General features: G+C 42.9%; 1 protein-coding gene across 1 annotated transcript in view; it reads left to right on the plus strand.

Annotated features, from left to right (window-relative positions):
• Positions 1 to 25,441, plus strand: part of C8B (complement C8 beta chain) — a 239,857-nt gene that overhangs the window by 140,472 nt on the left and 73,944 nt on the right. The window contains exons 6-7 of the mRNA XM_085602504.1: positions 14,829 to 15,026; positions 23,232 to 23,472. Coding sequence (XP_085458630.1) covers positions 14,829 to 15,026; positions 23,232 to 23,472 — 439 coding nt within the window. The remainder of the gene's footprint in view (positions 1 to 14,828; positions 15,027 to 23,231; positions 23,473 to 25,441) is intronic.

The raw sequence follows: 25,441 nt of genomic DNA on the forward strand, positions 1-25,441 counted from the left end.
AAATCTTAGTAATCAGCAATATGTGGTAGTGATCAATATGAGTCAAAGAAGGATCACTGTCCAAACAAATAGGTATGGACTGACTCAGCGTTGCTCACAGACAAATCAACAGGAATTAAGTGATTTGAAAAAAAATCAGTGGTGCATGAATGGTATTTTGATTAGTGAAAAGAGCCTCCATACTGCAGTACACTCTGATATGCAAGACTCATTCCTTAGTGGCCTAGCAACTGCTAAGAGAGCGTTGTTACAATGTTGACATAATACTGAAATAGTGTTAGGCAAACTATATGACTTCACCTGTGAACAAAGTAGCTTGTGCTCTGCATCCGCTTATATCATTTGGCAGATATGCATTCAAGCCTGCCCAATAGGTCTAGAGTTGACCACCACTTAAACATCCCAGACGGTTGCAATCAGAAACAATGGGATTAGTTGCATATGTATCCACCCTTAGCATGCTACTGAAGCACAAAACTGGAGTAGACTACCCAAACAGACTACCCTCTCTCACAAAACTACCTTGCTCCTCTGGTAAAAGTAATTAAACCAGACACTTGGCCCCTATTCAATATCCTCTTCCACACACTCACAAGGAAGATGTGTGGAATACAATGTGATTCTCGAGCTAAAACTCATGAGGTCCAAATACCACCTATATTTAAAAATAAAAAACAAAATACAATGGAGGAACAATAAACCTGTAAGGGAACAGGTTAGCCTTAGTGTAAGGGTTTCACTAAAGCTAAGGGTACGAGAGATGTTTAGTTTTAGGATGAAGGAATGAGAAATAACAGTAAGGAAGTGTTAGACTGGTCAGCCTTAAGGTGTGCTGCCTCACACCGTTTTGCTTTCCTCGTTCATTTTTTCTGATTTTGGTTTTGCTGGCCTTGGGTATCGGCACACTTTATGGCTGCTAACCAGTGCTCTCTCCTCTAAACATGGTAATATTGGCTTATCCCCAATTGGCACATTTATTTTACATCCCCAATGAAGTGGCACTACCTGTGCCTGGGGCCTGTAAATTAAATGCTACTAGTGGGCCTGCAGTACTGATCCACTTATGTAGCCCTTTAAACATGTCTCAGGCCTGCCTTTGCAGAGTCTCTGTGTGCAGTCTTGAAACTGCCATTTCAACCTGGCAAAATTAACTTTTGGGCAGAACCAAACCTTCCTTTTTAATACATAAAAGTCACCCCTAGGGAAGGCACTGAACAGTACAGGGGGCAGGGTACAATGTATTTGAAAAGTAGGACATGTACTTTTCCAGGTAGTGAAAAACTGGTTAGTTTTTCACTAATTCAAGGCCTATTTCTCCCTTAGGATACAATTGGATTTACATTTTTTAAGTGTAATTTCCAAATGGGAAGAGATATCAGTTAATGTTTATTGTCTCTGGAATCCTAATTTAAAATCCTAGCTAATGATGACGTTGGATTTTAAATTACAATTCTGAAAATGCCACTTTTAGAAAGTTTTCATTTTCTTGCCTCAGCCATATGGTCCCTGCAGCCTGTCTCTGGTCACATGACTAGGTGTAGTTGAGAGCTGGGATTTGTGTATGCCTCCTAGACAGCCACACACAATGGGAGCTTAGGTGTGACTGGATGGGCCATCAGTGATAACGGGATGGGAGAGAGGAGCTGGATACAGCTTCACTTACACTTGAGTAGGCTGTGTCCTGTCTCCACATAAATGAACTAACTACCCTACATTGTCACTTCAGCCAGCTTGGAGCCAGGGCAGAGGAGACAGGGAATTCCTTGCACTTCAAAGCCAGAACCAGGGCACCAGAGTAAAAAAGATGCATCTCAGACACCACAACTTCAGTACACTTCTGGACCTATAGACACTCTGTCAGGAAGTAGGACTGCTGTGCCGCTAAAGTACTGCCACTGTGCTGGACTGCACCCTGCTGTACACCTGCTTTGCTGTTCTGACCTGTTATTTGCTGCCCCCAAGCCTGGGTGAGAAGTACTGGACCTGCATCTCTTGAACCCAGAACCCAGAATGACTACAGGGGCCAGTTGGCTGGCCTCCTGATATGATGCCTCAGGGACACAACAGGCTTCGAACAACCCTGCAACTACACCTGGACTCTGCCGTCTGTGAGTCTACCCTGCCAAGTGGTGCCACCCCAGTCCTGGACCCTTGTAAGTGGGTCTAACGTGCTCTGCCAGTCTGTGGACCCAGCAGAAAAAACGTATCTCTTCTGCTGCATGGTGCAACCCTGAGCAGAACCACCTCATCTCTGCTACTGTGTGGATTGGACTAGTCACAAAGACTCACATCACAGCTGCAGCCGACATCACCTTTGGAACATCCACAACGCGACGCATCCTTGGTGCAGGCCCTTGCATCTCTCGTCAACAGCTGCCTCAACGATGACACTGGATTCCGCATCGCAGCCTCGCAGCTCTTCAGAACTGACTCATTGGCCTCGCTGGGCGTCACATCCATGACACCGGACTTCGCATCACAAGCCCCGTCGACAGGATCCTCGATGTAACTGCAACAGGATCTCACAGTGCAGCCTCGCCGCATTTCAGAATCAACCCATCTTCTCTGCTGTGCAACACATCTTCAACGTGGATCCACACAACGCACCGCAAACCAGGACTGAAGGCAGTTTTATTCAGCAGGCCAAACTGGGTCCTTGTAGCCGGCCTGCGTTCCATCGCGGTCGGCCTGAACTTGTTATTTTGTCTTGGTCCGAAGAAACCAGATATCCCCAGTTGATGTGTTTTCCATGAAAACTTTTACAGTTCTATATCTATGGTTCTACTCATTGGAATTTTGTAGTTTTGGTCTTGTTTTACTTATTAAATTAAGCTCTATGGGCCTACTTACAAATTTGGCATGCAGTGCAGTGCACCAAGTCACCTAGCTGCACTGCACTGCATGACAGGGAGAGTGCAGGAATGCACCGTATTTAAGGCAATACGGCGTATTCCTGCCTTTTTCTCTGCTCTGGCTCCCTATTGGCAGCCTAGTGCCAACGCAGGCACCCTTGTACCATGGTGCAAGTGTGCCTACATTGCATGCAGGATTGTTTTTGTGCAGGAATAGATTTCACAAAAGCTGCACAAAAACAATCCCGAGAGGCATTGTGCTCTTTTATACGTGTGCTGCATTCTGCAGCAAACATTGAAAGAGGACGTAACAAGGAGAAAAAAAAGATACTTCTGCTGTTACACCTCTCCTGGGAAGGCATATTTTTTTGTACGCAGTCCCAGGTTTAAAAGTTCTGGTAAATCTGTGAATGCATCCAAAACCATGGAAGTTGTGTGAAAACACCCATGCAACACCCATTAAACACCTTCCCAGGGCAGAGTAAGGCAACGCAGTGATTTTTGCTGCATTCAGTGGTGTACGAAGGGCGGTGCGGTGGGTGCGGGCCACCCCGGGTGTCATCACTGAGGGGGGTGACAAAATGGCAAAAATATGTCTTTTAAACACATGTTTTTGCTATTTTGTCAAGCAGGGTGGTGACAAGAAATTTTCCACACCGGGTACCACCTGACCTTGCTACGCGACTGGCTGCATTGCCTAACTCAATATTCATGGAGCCACTTAGGGCCATGCGATTTACTACGTTGCATATTGCAAGAGCAGCATAAACCAGCTGGTAAATAGGCCCCTATATTTCTTTTTTTAAAATATTTTTTAATTGACAATATTAAACACAGTGATGAACAATACACTGATTAAAAGAGATGTGAGAAATGAACAAAATTACAAAATTAACAGATTCATTTAAACAAGAGATCCCTTAATAACATCAGAAAAGTATCATTCCATTAAGAACTAGTAAGAGGGAAGAAACAATAGGAATAAAAAACATCAAAATAGTACATATGTATATCGCATAAGTGTATATTCTATTCAGTTTGTTTTGTTTTTTGTATTTTTATAAAAGGAGAGAGAGAAGATGGAAAGGGGAAGGAGGAGATAGAGGAGAAAGAAAGAAAGAGTGATAGATGAAGAAAGACAAAAGCATTAGGAGAAGGATGAGTGTGAGGGTAGAAAAGTAGTAATAGATTTGATATTTTGAGATATTGAAGAAGAAGAAACACAAACTATTCTACCACAAATTAAGTTCCACCAATCAAAAAGGATAGTTTAGAGTTATCTTTCCAACAAGTTAATATAACTTTAAAGACAAGAGCAATAAAAAGGGTCAAATAAAAAAGTTTTTCAAGGAAGATGGTCAAAATCAGCAGATAAAGTGCCCCAAAAAATATTGCGAATAGAGATTGGAATATTACACGAGAAAATCAATAAACATTTAGACCATACAACTTTCCAAAATTCTTTTACTTTAGCACAATAATAAAATAGGTGTGTCAAAGTACCATCACAGGAGAGACATGACCAACATAAGGGAGAAATAGAAGAGTAAATTTTATGAAGAAACTGGGGAGTAACAACCACTCTATTATATATAAAGTATAAGGATTGAGTAATATTAACAGCTTTAGAGGTCTTACATTTTTTTCGACACATACAATCCCATTGATAAATAGAAAGTGATTGAGATAAATCATTTTCCCACAACAGTTCAATAGCACATTTATTCCTTATAGCAGTGGGGGAGAATATAGTTTTATATATAAAGGAAGCTCTTGGAGTAGGATCCATAGAGATATTAAATGAGGGTGACGAAGGGATGACAGAAGTTACATTAGATTTAAAATTATTGTTTAATAGAAAGGCTTGAAGTACAGGAAATAATAGGTTATTTTGTTGAATGTAAGAGTTGGAGAGACCACATTTTTCTTGTAGTTGGGGGAATGGTATGATGGAGTTATTTACTATCAAATGATGTACATAAAAAATACCCTTCTCTTTCTAGTGATTAAAATAAAAAGATTTATGGCAAAATTTGATACATTTATTATACCAGATAGAAGAGGACAGAAAAGATTGATAAAAGTCAAATCCTTGGGTATACTGAGTGTGTAATACATGATGGGAGTACTTTAAAATTGGGTATTTGGAAATGAAAGTACAATTAGTCAAAGAAACAATATCTTGAATGGAAAAATCATGCAACAATGAACATTCAAAAACAACCCATGTTGGAATGGGATAGTTATGATAATCCTTAGACATAGCATAAAATTGTAGGATTAAAAAGGCAGTATGATATAACTTAAAATCAGGGAAACGTACACCACCCTCCATTTAGGTCGAATTAATTTAGTTAAAGCAATACGAACATTCTTATTGTTCCAGAGGAATTTAGTACAAATAGAATTCATCTGGGAAAAATAATAATTAGGGATTTTAAAGGGTAACATCGAGAGCATAAAAAGAACATGAGGGACAATCATCATTTTAATGGGATCTAATCTGCCCCACCAGGATGATAATAACGGAGACCAGGATGATAACAGCTTATGTAGTTTAAGTTTTAAGGCAGTGAAATTGTGAACTAATGTGTCAGGTACATTGGAGGAAAACCATACTCTTAGGTATTTAATCTTTTGTGAACACCAGGTGAAATTAGTTTTATCAAACATGTAACGATAACAGGATGAATTTAGTGGTAATATATCAGCTTTAGAGAAATTTAACTTGTACCCAGAGACACTAGAATACAAGGCAATGTCTTGTAAAAAAGGGTCTAGGGAATTGGAAGGGTTGGACATATTAATTAAGATATCATCTGCATAAGCAGAGAAAATACTTTCATGAGAGTTGAGTTTGAAACCAGTTAAACCAGGCTTATGTCTGATACGTTCAAGGAAGGGTTCTAAACAAAGAAGAAAAAGTAATGGAGAAAGGGGAAAACCCTGTCTAGTGCCCCTGTGTAGTTTAAAATAGGGAGAAAAATGACCATTAACAAATACTCAGGCACGTGGTTCAATATATTACAATTTGATAAACGAAATAAACGTATGACCACAACCAAACCATCGAAGAGTTGAAAACATAAATTGCCAATTTATACGATCAAAAGCTTTTTTAGCATCAAGCGAGAGGGCAGCTAGAGGAGAGGGGTACTTCTTCCCAAGGGTGTGGATATTGGAAAACATTCTGGCATTGTCGTATGCAAGTCTACCCTTAATAATACCTGCTTGGTCAAGCTTAATAAGAAGTGGAATGACATTCTCCAAATGAGATGCTAACATTTTTGCAAACATTTTGCAATCATAAATGATTTGTGAGATAGGTCGAAAGTTTTTACATAGGGAAGTGTCTTTGTCTGGTTTGGGAATAATAACAATGAGGGATTCCAAAAAGGAACCACTTGCTTTAGAATTGGACAAAAATTAATTAAAAAGCTCTAGTAATTTAGGGGCAAGAATGGAGGAAAAGGATGAGAGGAGTTCATTGGAGAAACCATCCGGGCTAGGGGCTTTAGCCTTTTTTAAAGATTTAAAGGCATCAGTGATGTCCTGTAGAGATATCTACTTTTCAAGGGGTAAGAAAATGTCAGGTGTAGAAGGAGGTTTGGGTATTCCCCCAAAAATGTTTCAGGATCATTTTTAACCCTGTGCGTAGTTTGCGTAGTAGTGCTACGCGTAGCTAAAAGAAGTGCACTATGCGAGATACGCGTAGCGCTATGCGAACTGCGTAGTGCGCTGTTTGGGATGATTGCACAGTGCCGATGCTTGTCCACACTGCGCAATCATTAAAAACGGCATCTCGCACAGTGCGAGCTGTCGTTTTCTGCCGCTCGAGTAGATTTTTACTCGAGCGGCAGCTTTCTCAACGCGGACTGGTAGTTTCTCATTGTGAGCGGTCGTGAGCATACGCGACCACTCGCAATGAGAAACCTGACCTTCCCGCGTTGAGAATCTCGCCGGGAGCCTTATTTTCCACGCTTGCGATCGCCAACTTGATGTTGCTGATCGCAAACGAGGAAAAAATCTCGCCGTGATGTCATTTTGCTCACTCGCGGTTGCCAACTTGATGTTGAGGACCGCGAGCGAGCAACAAATGCCAACTACGCTACGCTACGCATTTTTGCACTGTGCTACGTGCAATTCGTGTAGCGTGAACTGGCACAAACTACGCAAACTACGCGAGCGTAGCGTAGTTGGCCGCCCAGGGTTAATTATTTTCTGAGGGAGTTGTACCTTCTGTATATAATAGTTCATAATAAGATTGGAAGGTATTCACAATTTCAGAGTAGGAGGATAATAATTTGTTATTCTGCTCAGAACGAATAGGGCCAATAGTTTTTCATACTGATTTGATTTTTATTTTGGCCTCCATGATATTTAGACTTAATTTTAAGAAGGATATTACAAGCATCGACTGTAGCAATCTTGTTCAGGGTAGACTTGGCTTTAATTAGATCTTGTAAACTTGAAGAAGATTTAGAAGAGAAGTAATTATGTTCTAAAATCTTTATCTTTTGAAGGTCTGATTGACATTCAGGTTCCGATTCCGATCCTGTAAAACCCGGGTACAAATGGTCGTACGGAGCGTTTTCTCCGTACGACTCGTACCCGGGAATTCCACCGTACAAACCAGCAAGTACGATTCGTACAGGAATACCATTTCCGTACGAATCGTAAAAAACACTGTGCGGCTAAAAAATACATACAATTCCGATCCTGGACAGCGCGTACGCGACGTCCGCACGGAGTCAGGCAGCATTTTACGGATCAGCAAGTATGATTCGTACCCACAGCACTCCGCACGGCTATATTTTTACGGGAGCCAAAAAGTGCCGGAAAAGCTAAGTACGCCGCGATGCATGAGGAAAAGGGTGCCCGGTACGCACCGTACCCCCAGCCCCCGTATGTACGCACCGTACCCCCAGCCCCCTTATGTACGCACTGTACCCTCAGCGCATACCCCCAGCCCCCGTATGTACGCACCGTACCCCCAGACCCCCGTATGTACGCACCGTACCCCCAGCCCCCGTATGTACGCACCGTACCCCCAGCCCCCGTATGTACGCACTGTACCCCCAGCCCTCATATGTACGCACCGTTGGGGGTACGGTGCGTACATACGGGGCTGGGGGTATGCGCTGGGGGTACGGTGCGTACATATGGGGGGCTGGGGGTACGGTGCGTACATACGGGGGCTGGGGGTACGGTGCGTACATACGGGGCTGGGGGTATGCGCTGGGGGTACGGTGCATACATATGGGGGCTGGGGTTACGGTGCGTACATACGAGGCTGGGGGTATGCTCTTGGGGTACGGTGCGTACATACGGGGGCTGGGGGTACGGTGCGTACATACGGGGCTGGGGGTATGCGCTGGGGGTACGGTGCGTACATATGGGGGGCTGGGGGTACGGTGCATACATACAGGGGCTGGGGGTATGGTGCGTACATACAGGGCTGAGGGTATGCGCTGGGGGTACGGTGCGTACATACGGGGGGTGGGGGTACGGTGCGTACATACGGGGGCTGGTGGTACGGTGCGGAGGTACGCGGGAAGGGTGGGAGGCTGGGGGGGCCGTACGACTTGTACCCCGGGCCCAAGTGTACCCGGGGTAGGGGTACGGGACGTTTTCCATACGCTTGTGTATTCGGGATGCCGGTACGGATCGGATTTGTGCGCTCAGACTTCAGTTTTACGACTCGTACGTAAAACTGTCCGGGGACGTGTCGTAGACTTTTCCCGAGGTCATTCGTATGTATTTTTCACGTATGAATCGTACTTCGCCATTTGTACGGGACTTGTACAATTCGTACGTAATAAAATACGGATACCAGTCGGTCGGAATTTTTTTTAACGGATCGGAATCGGCACCTCAGTGTTTAATGCCTTTTTCCTCCTAGTGAAATAGTCAATACAATAGTAAAGGCTCTAAAAGAGGCCTTAAAAGTATGCTAATTATTATGGACAGAGGTATGTATGGAGCTATTAAAATTAAATTAGGTTGCTTCTAAAATGAAGTTTTGGTCAGAGAGAATGGAATTATTAAAATGCCAACGGCCTTGCTTGCAATTATTGGGAGACAAATCAAAAGTAGATAACACAGGTGCAGTGTCAGAAATAAAAATAGAACCAATTTCGGAGGATTAGATGGAGGGGAGTAATGATTCAGAAACCAAAATATAATCAATAGGAGACATAGTATGATGAACATGAGAGAAAAATGTGAATTCAGGATTACAAGTTCTCCATACGTCATAGAATGGGCGAGAGGAGATGGCGAATTGGAAGGCTTTGTGAGATTTGTCAGGTTTGAATTTATATTTAGATTTTCTGTCAGAAAAGGCGTCTAACCAATCATTAAAATCACCATCAACAATTATAGTGGGATTAGGGATAGAAGATAGTTTTAATGTAATATTTTGTTAAAATTCGGGATCAGATTTAACAGGGCCATAAATGTTGAAGAAAGTGACTTGTTTTTGATATATAATGGCATCAACCAAAACCCATCTCCCATTGAAATCACATTCAGTTGATAAAATTTGCACATTCAGTGACTTGTGGAACAAAACAGCAACACCACCAAGACGATTAACGGCAGGAGAAAAAATAACCTGACTAACCCATTGACGTTTAAGCTTAGGTGTTCCACATCATTACAGTGAGTTTCCTGTAGAAAGGTAACATGTGCATTAAGGGGCCTATTATGATGGCGGGTAGATCGCCACCGTCCGACCGACGGTGGCAATCCGCCCGCCATAACTCCCAGCCCAACCACCATTTGCCCCCACCATATTAGCATGGCGGGGTACCGCGGCGGATGGAAAGACTGTCCACCCCTTTGCAGCCGGCAGGCAATCATCATGATTGCCTGCCAGGCGGAAAAGGCCCACAATATCCATATTATGATGAGTGCGGTGGGCATGCCTTTCCATGGCGGAGACTCCGCCATTGAAAGGCATGCGGAGAATGACTTTGGGGGCCCGTTGCGGGCCCTCGGGAAGGGTGGGGGGTGGGTGGCTGCACTGGGGGTACCTATGGTACCCCCTTCATTGCCATACACAAGGTGGCAGGCACCGGGCAGTGCCTGTCATGTTGTGCATTCCACTGCATAACATGCACCTTTAACATTGTGGCAGGTGCTGTTTGCAATACCGCCTGCCATAAGGTTAAAGGCAAGGATGCACCCACCAGTGAGGTAGGCGCATCCTCATTGGCCCCACGGGACTGCCGCACCTCTGGCGGAGGGTCCTGTTTTCCATTACGGTGGCGGGCGGCATAGTAATGGGGCCCTAAGTTTGGATAAATGAGAAAGTACCTTTTGACGCTTTACAGGATGACAAAGACCACACACATTCCACGAGACAACGTTAAACATGTTGTAGGTTAAGGGAAGACGTATGAGAACAGGAACTACAAGCTGCAAAATCAATAAAAAAGACAAAGAAACACCATTTATCGACCATCAAAAAAAGTAAAAGAGATGTAATTGTAGGCGAAAGATAATCAAGAAAAGAAAGAACACTCATGCAATGGAAAAAATAGTAATAGAAGGGAAGCAGGCGGAGAAAAATTTAAAAGATAGGAAGGAAGGGTAAGGAAAAAGAAATATGATGGAAAGAAAAGGAGGACAGATCAAGGATAAAGACCAAGATCTGAATTGCAGAGGTTAGAGGGTAAGCCGGGTTCATGCTTATGTCGAAAACAAGAACAGCGACAGAGAAAAGAAGGAACTATAAAAGCTATAAAGGAGTATCCATGACATTTAAAGTGAAATATGGAAAAAATAAAATAAAATAAATAAATAAATAAAATGACATGAAATGAATAGGAATATTAATATTACATTAACAAGTTGTAAGAGGACAAGTCGAAGGAGAGGAACGGGAAAACTAGTCAGGAGAAAAGTGAACATTTTAGAGAATATTAAGGAGTGATCTCCATGTTATGATTTGCTATGCTTTGCAAAAAAAGTTTTCAGCTTTACCGGATCATCGTTGGTTGCATTTGAAACATCTTTTGATATAAACAAATTATTGCCAGACCAAAATAAAACTACGTTTTAGCTTGGCCGCCTTTATGACACGCATCAAAGAATTGAACTCCAGAAAGAGCATTATAATTCCACTTGGCTTGGTTGAATGAGGTTGAATACGACCCAAACGATGTGGACGTTCAGTGGAGGTGTAGTGGGAAGATCCAGGAGGTCTGGTAAACATTTCTTCAGGAAGAGCAGTAGATCAGGACCCTCAATGTTTTCCGGAAGACCATAAAGACACAGATTGTTCCATCTTTTTGGTCCTCTTAGACCTTACAGCAGCTTTTGATACGCTATCCCCGGTGACCTTGACAGCTCGCCTGAGGGAGATCGGGGTTGAGGGATCGGCCCTGAACCTCCTGGCTTCTTTTTTGGATCAGAGAGAACAGAGGGTCAAACTAGGTGAATTCCTATCTCCATCCCTGCCTGTGCAATGTGGGGTCCCTCAGGGGTCGGCTCTTAGCCCTACCCTGTTTAATATCTATGTGGCCCCACTTGCCAAATTAATAAGATCTTTTGGGATGGAGGTGGTCTCCTACGCAGATGACACCCAGATCATGGTGTCTCTCTCACCCGGATGACTCCTCTGCACTCGGCTTTAGAAACTGCATGGAGGCAGTTTCTAAATGGATGATCTGTAACTCCTTGAAGTTGAACGGAGAGAAAACGGAGGTTCTTGTCTTTGGTGGTGGGAGTGACCTCTGGTCTGATAAGTGGTGGCCCCCCTCCCTGGGATTGTGTCCCACCCCCACTCTCTCAGCTCGTAACCTGGGGGTCCTTATTGATCCCTCACTCTCTATGAACCTACAAGTAAACAGAACGGTGTCGACCTGCTGGGGCATTATCAAAATTTTAAGAAAAATAAAACACTATCTTGCTCCCTCTGCACGCAAACAAGTAGTTCTAGCCCTGGTGTCCTCACGTCTTGACTACTGTAATGCTCTATACTCGGGTATAGACAAGGGCCTGGTGCTGCGACTGCAAACTGTGCAGAATGCGGCCGCCAAATTTGTCACGGATGCCCCTAGGCTCTCTTCTGCCACTGCTGTCAGGAAGTGCCTACACTGGCTTCCTATCTCGGCCAGGGTCCCCTTTAAGATCCTTAGTCTGACTTATGGGACCATGCTAGGCCATGGAGCGAGAGGAATTAAGGAACTCTTAGTTCCCTATGCCCCCGCCAGAATCCTTCGGTCCTCAGATAAAAATCTATTATCGGTACCTCGTTTCAGGAGAACTAGGTGGGGAGGAAGGGCTTTCTCCTACCTGGCGCCCAAGCTCTGGAATGCTCTTCCTATAGAAATCAGAGCTCAACCATCAGTCCCCTTGTTCAGAAAAGCACTAAAGACCTGGCTTTTTGTTAGCTGGCACATGTGTTTTGATCGTATTGGTAGGCGCCTTGATGCCTTCGGGCTTAGTTTGCGCGATATAAATTGCCTTTCATTCATTCATTCATTCATTCATTCATCTATAACGATTCTCAAGGTCTTCAGTGTGTAACATAATCTTCTGGATTTCTTGTTCCAGCATGGGAATTTTAGTGGATAAGTCCTGCAAGTCTCCCACACGTTGTTCCAACTCTGACACCTTCCCTTCCATAACTATCCAACGATCCTCAATCTGTTGCAATTTTTTGTTGCTGGTAACCATGAAAGGTTGCACACCACATACTTCATCTACGATAAAATCCAACACACGATTATGTGATGATAAAATAGGAGACAGAGGGTCATTTTTTGCTCTTTTAGGCTTGGTGCCTGAATAAGATGATTTGGCAGATACATGTAAATCACTGGCCATCTTTAACAATGAGAGGAACACATTTATAAAGATGGGAAAGGGATAAAATTGATCCACTTAGGTAAGCAAAAGGTTGCAAAAACCTGCCTTCACAAGAATCAGCAAATAATGCTGCAATAATTATCCACAATATGGTTGTCAGATAGGCAGACCCAGGTCAAAGGAAATAAAGGGTCACTAAATCAACCTGTCATAAGGGACATGCCTCAACCAATAATAGCAGACATATAGTGGACTAGTATAAACAAAAGTCACCAACTGCAGCAACCAAAGCTGAAAATTGCAGGCAAAAAGGAGCAGCAATGGCAAGAAAACAGCGGTCAATATCCACCCATAAAGAAAAAAGAAAGAAAATAACAGCAGCAGAACCAAAGCTGTATCGCGAGCGGCACAGTTTAAAATGGCGGCCGCTCACTTTGTGAAGAGAAAATCACCGTCGCGGCACTTGGGTCACAAAACGCTTCCTCATGGTGCAGGAAAGGCATAGGGGCTTACCGCCGCTGTTCCCCCGCTGCTCTCCGCATTCATATTTCAGAAAAGTGGTATAAATGAGGCCACCTGAGCGAGAAAGGCTCCGCACCCACGATGGAGCTCACAGGAGAGCCGCCATCTTAGTTCGGCGTCAAAGCCACACCCCCAGGCCCCTATATTTCTAATCTTGTTGTGGGCTCCTTTTGTGGTGTATTTTCACTGTGTTACTGTTTAAGGTGTTGTACAAATACTTTACATATTTCCCTAAATTAAGCCTGACTGCTCTGTTCCAAGCTTCCATGAGTGGGCTGAGCACTGGTTAATTTGGGGTTTGCTTGTGCCTTACCCTGACAGAGATTGGGTTTGCTACTTGACCAGGGCTCATGCTCCAGGCAAACAACAACCAAATTTCTCACAGGAAGAGAACTGGAAATCAAGTCAGGGGTATTTTGCCAAATGGTGGTGGAACTGGCTAACACTGAGGGTGTCTGCTGTGACTAGAGTAAGAGTCAGGAATAACAGAAACGGCAAGGCGAAAGATAAGGTCAAAACTGCGGTGACACGTCGGGTCTCCTTCCTCCATGATAAAGCAACACTGACATTTAACTCGAATTTGACCAGTGAATTAAAAAAAAACTCAAAAAATAAACAAGTGCAGCATAAATTCTACATTTGTCACCAGTGATTAAACACGATGTGCTAATATCCCACAAAAAACATAAAACCATGAAATATAGAAAGGGGAGTAGAATGCTTGAAGGTCAACTGAAGGTATTGATGACACAGCTGAACGACTCACAACTATTAGCAAAAAGATTGTGACAGGTCCTTTTCTAGTTTGGGAGACTTACAAAGTTATTCTTTGTAAAAACAAAACATAAAGGGTCGCTTGTGAAAACGTTTGGCATGTTTTCCTACTTGGAAACTGTAGCAACAAAACTGGCCTTTAAACAAAACACACCATCCATTTGTTTATGGTTATATCTCTGACAAAGTGCAATTTGTTTAACATTGTCAGAAGTTATCTGTCTATTTCAACTACTGTTTATGAAAAATACACTTTAGGGTTGATGATATTCCCTTGGCCAACTCCTGCAATTCTATGTTTCGACTTGAAACCTGATTGCAAATATTGCGGTGTGTTCTGATCTTTGAATATCCAGGAGTTTTTGCAGGAATTAGATAGATGATATTTGTAATCTTTATCAATCTGGGCACAATGTTTTCCAGGCAAATTTGGCAGACCACGCCTACTGAAATTTGCTAGGGAGATAATATGGGGTAACCTCTGAGACATGCAGAATTAGCCCAGAAATCACCAAATTCAGAATCAGAGGTACAAGCAAACTCCAGAAAATAATAAACTCTGGGTTTTATCTATTTACAGTTTTCAGTAAATTCCATGAGACTCATAATTGGGGCCTGGGTGATACTAACTGCTTGTTCCTGCTAGTGCAGTTCAATTGTATCTGAAGAATGGTTCAATGATGTCACAATAGCTTATGAATGTCACTGTAGCATTCATGCTGTACAAGAAAAGTTCCATTAAAAAGCACCATAACCTCATACTACAATAGTTTTTCCCAAAAGTACATGATAACAGAAAATGTATTTTCTGCAACGAGGATATGCAACATTAATGCCTTGTTTTTTCTTTCTTTTGTTTAGACAAAAGGTAAATATGAGTTTGAATTAAAGGAATTTAGTTCATACTCAAGTTATGAACACAATATGCTCAGCTCATATTTAAAAGAAACTAGTGCCAGCTTCGCATTCAAAATACCGGGCGTTTTCGAGATTGGCTTCAACTACTCTGATAAAAAATTCAAGAAGGTTATTGAAAGAACTCGACAATTTTCAAGCACAGTAAGTGGAATTCTGCTTCCCCCTGTTCGTGGCCTCACACTTTGCTCTTTTATAATGCCATATATTATGTCATTAAAGCAATTGTTTACTCTACAAAGTATGGTGAGTGCTGCAAGTGTTTTGGTGATGAACTGCTAAAAAAGTGAAAAGGCTGATGTACAAATTGTTCATTGAGAAAGAGTCTTTGTCAAAAAGTGCCAAGCAGTTTTCCATAAATGTTTGCAACTTTTGATTATTCAGTTTCCCGCTCATCCAGTAGATCCATTTACCATTCTTCAGACTAATTTATTGAATGCATTTTCTTGTTCTTCCCATTGATATTTTTAATATGGTACACAGCTAAAGGTTTGTAGAATGTAGGAGATAAGACATGGAAGCACTCTTACCGATTTATGTGTGTCTTTAAATACCTTAAAGAAGATCCAACTGTACACACCTCTCCTAGCCATATGTGTGTTTACATTTTCTTTCCTTAATTGGAGCCTTTGAAGGTTCTATGCTTGTTGGGTGACGTGATGCCCTGCCCACGCAACACTTGCATTACTTGTTGAGATGCTCACTGTGGTCATGATAGCTGTTGCTAGGCTGGTTAGAAGGATCATACATCAGTCATGGACACCACAGGATAACAGGTCATGCCATGTTTCTAAACACAAAGGAAATTGATCTCTTGTTGCCATTCTTTGTCCCTGAGAGCATATCATGTTTCTCACATGATCATGAGAGTTTAATCCTTTATCGAAGTAGGCCGAGCTCAATCCATCATGTCCTCATCGCGCTGCATTTTGCTGCCTGGTTTTTCCAGATTTAGAGATGCTTAGATATTTTTTATTGTGGCCCATTGCATCGCAACTCCTCTGGTTTGGTCTCTTAAGTCACCTGGCACTTTAGTACTTGATGGAATTCTTTTATTTCCTGTGTCCCCATCCCTTTTTGGTATGGTTTTGGGTATTTGCTAGTTCCTTCCATGGCATTCTAGCTAAATACTTGCAGGACTTATGATCAAGCTACCACTTTGCTAGTTAATGTAGTTCAGATAGAGTGAAAATTGAAATTCTATTTTTGAAAATATGGTTCAATATTTATAAAGCACAAAATTCTGATGTAGATCTTGTTGGATGGTTCTTAATGTGTCAAAACGCCACCACAAAGGTATGCACAGGTAATTCCACTTCTGACTTCAACTGGGAGTGTATCATGAACATTGTGCACCTGGCTAAAAGCTGCTTTTCTTTCCACCTATGGCACTGATGCAGCAGTGTTTCTTTATTTTATGTGCCTAATAACCAACATAACACATGTCCTCTTTTTCGAATTAGTATATATGCCTGTATTACATTTCACATCATTTAGTGCACATTTTTGCCAAGGTGATAATATGGTGAAAGGTAACTGATTGTTTTGAAGTGTTTAATAAGATAAGGTTGTTTAGAAACTGTTCTTCAGTGCATGAAGAGATTAGCGGCACTTTTTTCCTCTGTCCATGTCATGGTGCAAGTAGATTTACACTCCCTGCTGACTATGTCTCAAGGAGCAAGATTTCATCCCCCAGGAAAACATTATAGATTAAAAACTTTAAAGTCAAGAAACAACACTATAAAACTCCTAAATCAATAAAAAATAGAAAAAAAATATTAAGAAAGTGTATATAAAATAGTTCAAATAGGATGAATGGAACCTGATATACGCATTTTAAAGTGTTGTGGAAAAATATATCAACAAACAACAAAGCAGCAAATCACTGGGACCTGGGCACTATTTGAAGCCAACTGGAATACAGTGGGAATCAAGTACGTTTTGAGGATCTGAATAGTCAAAATTATTATCTGGTCAGTTTAATTTGTTTCTGCATACTCAAAGTGCCAGATTATGAGTAGGTCCTGTCAGATGCAATATTTATTGTATTTAATAAACACTGAGGTGTTAGGGGTTAATCAGATGCAATAATTGTTGCATATTCTCAGGCTTTAAGACATAACACGCGGAACACAGTGCTTACTGCACTAAAATCCAAATGTTCCAGTAAATATTGGCCTTTTCCTAATTTTCTCTCCAGGTTTGACCAGCTGAATTTTTTTTAAAGGTTGCGATCTTTATCACCACCTGGCAATTACTATGACCAACCCTTAGCACTGTTAGAAATGAGGGTTTCTAATTGGCAGAGGTATGTCCCTTCGTCCAAGTAGGCACCTTTGTATCTAGTCAGGGTAAGGGAGTTACACACTTTAGATAACCTCTGCTCACCCCTTTGGTAGCTTGGCAGGAGCAGACAGGATTAACCCAAAAACACTGTGTAAAGTATTTGTACTGCAAACACATAGCAACATAGTGAAAACACCAGAAATGGACACCACACCACTTTAGAAAAATAAAGTATCTTTATCTAAACCAAATAATCCCAAAATGACAAGAATCCAACATGCATATTTTAAGATATCATTTTTAAAAGGGTTACTTAAAAAATAGAACTGTAGAAACAAAATAGCGCCGCTTGGGGCTATTATGGCATGGTCACAGGTGCAAATCCAAAGTACAGCGCTGACCACAAGGTGCGCGGGCCGGGCACGGATTCACACAGAACCCCAAACAACAGTACCTTAGAAAACAAAGTCAACAGGCGATGCATGGCATTGTGAGGTGAGGCGTTGGTGCCAAGGTGGAGCCAGTCTCCTTCTGCCACAGGAGAGGCAAGGCGTCAAGTCTGTGTAGAGGTGGGACTTTAAGTCCAGGACATGGAAGTTAGGCGGTGTTAGTGTTGAGATGTCTCTCCGGTGAGGCCATGCGATGTCGACGATTTTGTGAAGTCACCCTCGTTGGTTATCGGCTCTGCGGTAATGTGATGCTTGCACTGGCGGTGACAGCATCCGTGCTAGCACTGATGCCAGGAAGGCCGATAACTGCAGCCGTCGAAGGGCGTCGGTGCTGTGGTGCAGACGGGGCGGTGCGTCGTGCACTTCACGAGTGGTGCCCACGGCCTCGGTGCAGGTCACGGCGTCACTGGTGACGTCGTTGATGGCATCAGAGTTGTTTGTCTTGTTTTGCAGCACCAACCACACAATTCTCAGGGCCCAGGAACTGGACTTGGTGCCTTTTTAAATACAGGAGTCCAAAGAGGAGTCTAGGGGCTGGTCAGTGGGCGCAGGTGAAGTCTTTGTGGTGCTGGGACTTCAGAACAGGAGGTAAGCACACACAAGTCCTTGGGGAATCTTCTACAAGCAGGTTCACAGCAAAGTTACAGTCTTTGTCCTCTCTTTTTCAGAAGCAGCAACTGCAGGACAACCCAGCAAAACAACACAGCAAAGGGGCAGGACTCCTTCTTACATCTCTCCAGCTCTTCTCCTTAGCTGAGGTTCCACTTGAGTCCAGAAGTGACCTAAATAACTGGGGTTTAAGATGCAATACTCATACCCCATTTTCTATTTGTTTTCTTTGCTGCAAGGTCTCTGACCCCAGTCCAAACCAGTTCTGTCCTCTCTGTCCCAGCTTCCCTACAGGAGGTGGAGACAGCATTGTGCAAATGAGACAGCCTATTCAGGTGCTAGTAAAACTCCTCCCACTACTTTAAATGCAGCCCAGGTCTATTCAACCCAACTATGAGTCACCCAGGGAAGGCAGGACACACCTCAACCCCCTCTTGGGACTGTGTATAGTGAATGAATATTCCCAGCTCCTGTCACTCCAAAACCAAACAGTAAATACACAAACAGACAGAGGCACACAGAATGGTTGAACAAGAAAATGCCTACTTCATAAAAGTGGCATTTGCAAACACACAATTTAAAAACCACTTTTACTAAAAGATGCGTTACACTGAGTTCTGAGAGCCTAAACTCCATTTCTATGTCTTGTCCCAATGGAAAGCTATACTTGTAAGATGTTACAGTGCAGCACCAATGCTAACCTATGGGACAGACAGCCTTTCAAATGTGAAAAACGAAATACACAGTATTTCACTATCAGGACATGTAAAACACACTAGTACATGTCCCATCTTTAACATATACTGCACCCTGCCCACGGGATACCTTTGCCCTACCTGAGGGTTGCCTTACATGTAAGAAAAGGGAAGGTTACGGCCTGTCAAGTGGGTGCACTTGCCAGGTCAACATAGCAGTTACAAACTGTGTGCTCAGACACTGCAGTGCCAGGTCTGAGACATGACTACTCATGTGAGTGGCCCAACCAGTACTGCAGGCCCACCAGTACCATTTGATTTACAGGCCCTGGCACACTCAGTGTGCTTTACTAGGGACTTTCTAATAAATCAAATGTGCCAATCATCGATAACCAATCATAATTACAATTTACACAGAATGCACTTGCACTTTGGCACTGATCAGCAGCGCAAAGTCCCCAAAGCATCTAAGCCAGCAAAAACGAAATCCATCACACAGTCAAAAATGCAGGAGGTAGAGGCAAAAAGCCAGGGGAAACCACACCAAGAATGCCAAGTCTAACAAGCACCAACATTTCTGAGTGAGATAAAGTTTATTTTAAGTCTTAATTTTGGTTTTAGAAGTTTCCAGCGTCACAAGGTAGGAGACTGTAGCTGAAGAGGACTTGTCAACATTGGACAAATTGTTTTCACTGGTTCTGCAGTAACCTCAGAAATGACTACAAAAAGCTCTGAGCATGACAAAACAGGAACTCACAGTCAGCCCGGATATGCCTTTATTTGTGTGGGACCATTGGTGCCTTGTAATGGTCCTCCAGAAGTTAAAAACAAATAGTTGCACTTTTAAAAATGCTAGAAAAATGCCTTTTGGTGTCTTGCATAATTCACAGAATTCCTTTTCCTATGAGAGCTCCATCAGTCCAGGTCTCTGTCCAGACAGGACTCCCAAAGTGTCCAAAGAAGTAAACTTCCAACTGAGCAGGAGGTTCTGGACGCTATTATCATTTTAGTTGTTCCTGCTGTAGTGACTCAGCGGGGCGGGGCGTATCTGCTCTGCTCTCAGGAGAGGGGGAGGAGTGGTAAACACTATGTACGTGTGCATGAATGTTTGACCGGCCAATTATTCATGCGCACTTTGTATGTTATTCATGTAGGCTGCATTACAGCCTGTGTGGAGAACATGCCCAGGCTCCCTTCACCTGGCTGAGCGCTGAATCATCACGCTCAGGCCAATCACAACAATGGATTGCAGCATTGTGGTTGGCTACGGGGAGCCTGGGAGCCCAGGTGCTTCCTGTTTTCACACAAGAAGCCAGGAAGAGGACACAGTAGAGGTGGCAGCGGCCGTCCAGCCGGCCAGTCAGTAAGTGAGTTTATTTTTTTTTTGCAACCCTCCTCACCCTCCCCACCACTGCTTCCTGGGAGCAGCTGCCACTGGCTCCTGTATTGCCTGTCTGCAAATGATTCAAGAAGCCCTTATTCAAAATGGCAGAGATCACAGACTTCACCTAGGTCCAGCTCCATGGATATCAGGAACCGCCCCTCTGACTGATCTTGGAACAGGTGTCTACCGTAAAGGGAGCAGAGATGAATACTGCAGAGGGCTTCTACCACACCATGCCACACTTGGTGTAATCATGTTCAAACCTGGTCTGTGCTTTGGCCCTTTGTTTAACACTCTATTCATGTCCACTCCCAACTGTCATATTCCCAGTTTAATGCTCAGTGTTTACCCCTGCCAGGCATTGCTGCTTTAAAAACACAGCCCTCTGTTTCACCAGCAGAGAAGCTTCAACTCCCTCATCAAGGCTTAAGCACTTTCAGGAGGGGGGCATCAAAACTGAATTAATGACTGGAGAAAGAAAAAGTATGATTTTATTAGATTATCTTTCAAAACATTTATCTGAAACTCTATCGTCCTAACTGACCATAAATTCTAAGCACTGTGGCATATGGAGTACCCTAAACTTAGGTAGATGTGTAACGGAGGCAACCCCTTTTTCCATGATGTGTTACCTTTGATGACCACCCTGTCAAAAGATGTGTACACACACACACACAGGTATGGTTTACAGAGCTCATAAAGCAGTAGGTTCATGTGATCTTATAGTCCTTTACTCCTGAGTAACTTAAAAACTCCAGTTCACATATTCTCAAGCAGGATATAGTCAATGTCAAACAACTCTTTGACCCCCTACTTGAACGTATAGGTAGTATGTTATGGCATTTGTGGAGCAGAACAGCTAGCTACACAGCATCTCAGCACTGAACAAGGGTAGAATCCGTAGGCCTTATTTTCAAAATGTTGCTTTAGGACAGCACCGCAGGCCTTCCTGCTGCGCTACTCTATGACAAAAGAAAGGGCAGAAATGCGCTGTATCCATCAGATACAGCACATTCCTGTCCTTTTCCCCTGCGCTGGTGTACAATGGGCTGCCTGACGCCAATGCAGGCAACTTTGCACCATGATCCAAGGGTGCCTACATTGCAGGGATGATTGTTTTTGTGCAGGAAGGGAAACGTTTTTTCCTTCCTGCTCAAAACCGGAGCGTCGCAAAAAGTGACGCTTTGGTTGCGCAGCCTCATCATAAATGAGGCCCATTGAGTTACAATTCAAGACCATTTAAAATGAGTTAGGATGTTTTAGGAAGGCACCTTTAGTGTGGAGATCTGGCACCTGAATGTATGTACATACAGGCCATATTTAAGCAAGATAAACCTGTATTCAAATTACAGCATGGAACCCACCACATATTTCATAGCTTACATTACACAGTGTTTGTAATGGTATATTATAGTCGCACATTGACATCTTGGGACAGATTTACTAATATGTCACTTTACATAGCGCAGCAACCAAAGTTGCTGCACTGGTTTGCATGACAGGGAGTAGAACAGAAACATATCTGATAAGCTATTGTGCCCCTGCTCACTCCCAAAGTGCTGGCACACAATTTGACTGCCTAACATTAAGCACACACCTTTGTTTGTACTCTAGTGCAAACTTGAGAACACAAGTCTAGCATAGGTTTTGTATTGGAGGTGTACCCTTCCAGTACAATATACTATGCTGAGGCATACTTTTAAACTTTTTTCACTTTGTATGTGCACTGTACGTTCGAGCACACACATATGCGAAGTGTGACAAGTTTGGAGGGAAAACCCCTTTCTACTACTTTGGTTTTGCCTCAAGAAGGTATACTTTTTGGTACACATCCCTTTCATGTAAATAAATGTAAATAAATAGGGCTTTGCATTAATCGGGGTGGTAGCATGGGAACACCAAAGTACATTCCATGGGACGCCCCCTGGTGCAAATTAGTGCATAGCTGTACTTAGCATTAGTTTCAGGCAACTTTGCAGTGCAAATATAAAGTTTTTCCCTGGAATGTGAATCAATCAACACTTTGCACTGGTTTGTGTCACTTTTGGTGATTGCAAGAGCAGACAATGCCGATAAATCTAGCCTTTGACCGCCTCATTTATGAGTTTTTGCTATAGGACAGCGCTGCAGGCTTTCCTGCTGCGCTGCCCTATTGGAAAAGGAAATTGTAGGAATGCGCCGTATCTATGACATACGGCACATTCCTGTCCTTTTCCCCTGTGCTGGTCCACAATGGGCTGCCTTGCACCAACGTAGGCACATTTGTACTATTCTGCAAGGGTGCCTGCCTTGCGGGGATGAATATTTTTGTGCAGGAAGGAACACCTTCCTGCACAAAAACAACCACAAGTGCTGTTTTCGTCTTTTCATGTGTGCGGCAGAATGCGGCACACATACAAAAAGGAACAAAGAGGAGATCTAAAGATATTTCTTCTCCTTGTGCCTCCCTCAGAGTTAAGATTTATCGTAAATCTGGGGCAGTGCCAAAAATTCATTGATGTTGCTGGGAACGCTCCCAGCAACACCCATTGCATGACCCTTTAACGTAGAAAACGGAGTTAAAAGGAACGATATTAACAAGGCAGTAAAAAAGTGGCTTAGTTGTCCCTGGTAAATATGGAGCAGGCTCCTGCGCCACAGGAGCATTACAAAAAGTGACGCACCGGTGGCGCAAGAGGATCATAGGTAAGCCCCTGAGTTTTTACTCATACTTTTTCTTTTGTTTCTCTTTGTCTCTCTCGCTTTCCCTGAGGGTGACGGAGATATAATATTTGTGCAATGCAAGAAATAACGAATGCAGACTTTTCCATTTGAAACCCTTATACAGCAACAAATGCATTAGTGAAAGATGTGTTTGCTTGTATGGTCATGTCTATGAAATAGGTGTTTGAAGAATTCTCATAGATATTTAATTGTGTTTTAATAGGCAAGCAAATTTATCCGAGCTAAATCTTCCCTGGAAATCGCCCGATATAAATTGAAATCTAGGGACCTGATGCTTCATTATGAGTTTCTCCAAAGAATAAAAAGCCTGCCTTTGGACTACAGCTACGGCGAGTACCGAGAGCTGTTTCGAGATTACGGAACTCACTACATCACTGAAGCAACCCTGGGCGGTACTTATGAATACACCCTGATTCTGAACAGCAAAGAGGTCGATAAAGCAGGTATGTAGATTTGCTATTACCAACGGAGCGGTTGTAAGAGTTTCTAATGCAATTTATTTTTAACTTAAATAAAATGCACCAATTTGTGTACGTATTTGTGTTATGTTTTGTGTTTGTGTGATGGAGTTGTCCACTTTAATATTAACGAATTTCATATGCCATAGATTTGAAGAAAAAACAAATTATGTGGCAGATCTTGGGAGCAAATGGCACCTTCAAGCCATCAAGCTCCATCTCTTTCTAACATGTGCACCAATGTTCTTCTTCATGTTACACGCATTCATCCAGAGTCTCCCTGTCATATAGTTCGGTCCTCAGTACCACGATGATGATTCCCCATGCACTGTGATGCACACATACCCACTGGGGAGGAGAAGTTACACACTGAGGTTTTTCTTTTACATTTTTCCTTTATACAATAATTTTTGCAGTCTGTAATAAGTTTTCCTCATATTAGGAAACCTGTCAACTTCGAACAAAATCTCCCTATGTGAGGAGATGGCACAAGGAGGGGGTGGAGCCTGGGGAGTGGCTGAACCCTGAACTTATTGCTCCTCTACAATGAAAGTGCTTGGAGGGGCATGGCCAGAGAGAAGGGCCTTTGTGCAGGTCACTGTCCGTGACCACTGTAAATAAAGAAAAAACACAATGGTTGCTTCAAAGGTTGCCGCTGATGTCCTAGGGAGGTTTGAAAACCCCTTAGATTATTGGGTAATTTGTCCCTCATCTCGGTTAAAGGGATAAGAATAAATAAAAGCTGTGCACTTCTGCTTTCTGCTGATTTGGAAGAAATCACATCTGGATCCTTCTCAAGATCAGAAGTTCATAGGAGCACATATCAGAACCAATTTGGAGTATGTGTCAGTGACAACTTAGCATGGCTCGTGGGTGGCGGGGCAGGCGCAGGGGCGGACGTGGGGCAGGGTAACAGGGGCATGGGTCGCAAAGTAAATTTTTTTTATTATGCACTCACCTTGCCACCGGGTCCCGCATCCCTGCTCCTGCTCTCCTGTGTCCGACTCCAGGAACAGGAAGCACAGGCCAGGCTCCCCTGACCAATCACAACACTGCAATGCAGCGTTGTGATTGCCCTGAGCCAGGTGCTGGAGAGGTGGGAATTTTCTTCATGCAAGCTGTAATGCAGCCTGCAAGGAGAACAGGGAACGTGCACATGACTGTTTTGGATGGTCCAAGATGGCCGACCTAACAGTCATTGCGCACTTAGGAGTTGGCAAACCACTCGTCCCCTGCTCTGTAGCATCGCCCCTCATGCAAAGCTGCAGCAGCAGGAGGACAAAATAAAATGAAAATAACATCACGTTATTATACTTTTTTTTTTCTTTCATTAACTGCTGCAGAGCAGTTGGGCAATGCTCCTGGTATGTGTTCCTTTTAAAGACTGCACCATAGCTCTTAATATCATCTTCCTTCCTACAAACAGATTGTGTGATGACAGAGTCATTCCTGAAAGTTTAAGCCTATGTGAATGTGTGAATATCTTGCAATTATAAAACAGCTTTTACAGCAGCAAGTACCTGGGACTCTTGGTGCTGCTGAGAGGCCTGAACCCAAGTGCCCTGTCTGGTAATGGTTGTTTCCTAGAGCAAATCAAAAGCATTTCTGCAGTATAGGATGGATTGGAATATACAAATCTGCATCTGTGGATCCAATATTGCCCAATCCCCAGATGTTATTAAGGGAATGATTATCTGTAAGGGTGTCATTGTAACAGTTGTAAGCATTAAATAATAGTTTACCCCTTTTAATTCCAAAATTGTTCTGAGGTTCTCCTGAAGGCTAGTTCCTTGGAAAGAGTAGCAAATACATGCCCGTACCTCTTTTATTTTGCGGAACTTGAATTTTGCTTTTTTCCTGCAGTAGTATCTATGTTTCTCCTGTTAAAGCTTATCTTTTTATTCGGTATTTTGGTAAGCAAGTTTTTCAAAACTAAAATTCTAGAACCAAAATA

Source organism: Triturus cristatus, chromosome 4_2 (genome assembly GCF_964204655.1).
Source record: "Triturus cristatus chromosome 4_2, aTriCri1.1, whole genome shotgun sequence".
Taxonomy (NCBI): Eukaryota; Metazoa; Chordata; class Amphibia; order Caudata; family Salamandridae; genus Triturus; species Triturus cristatus.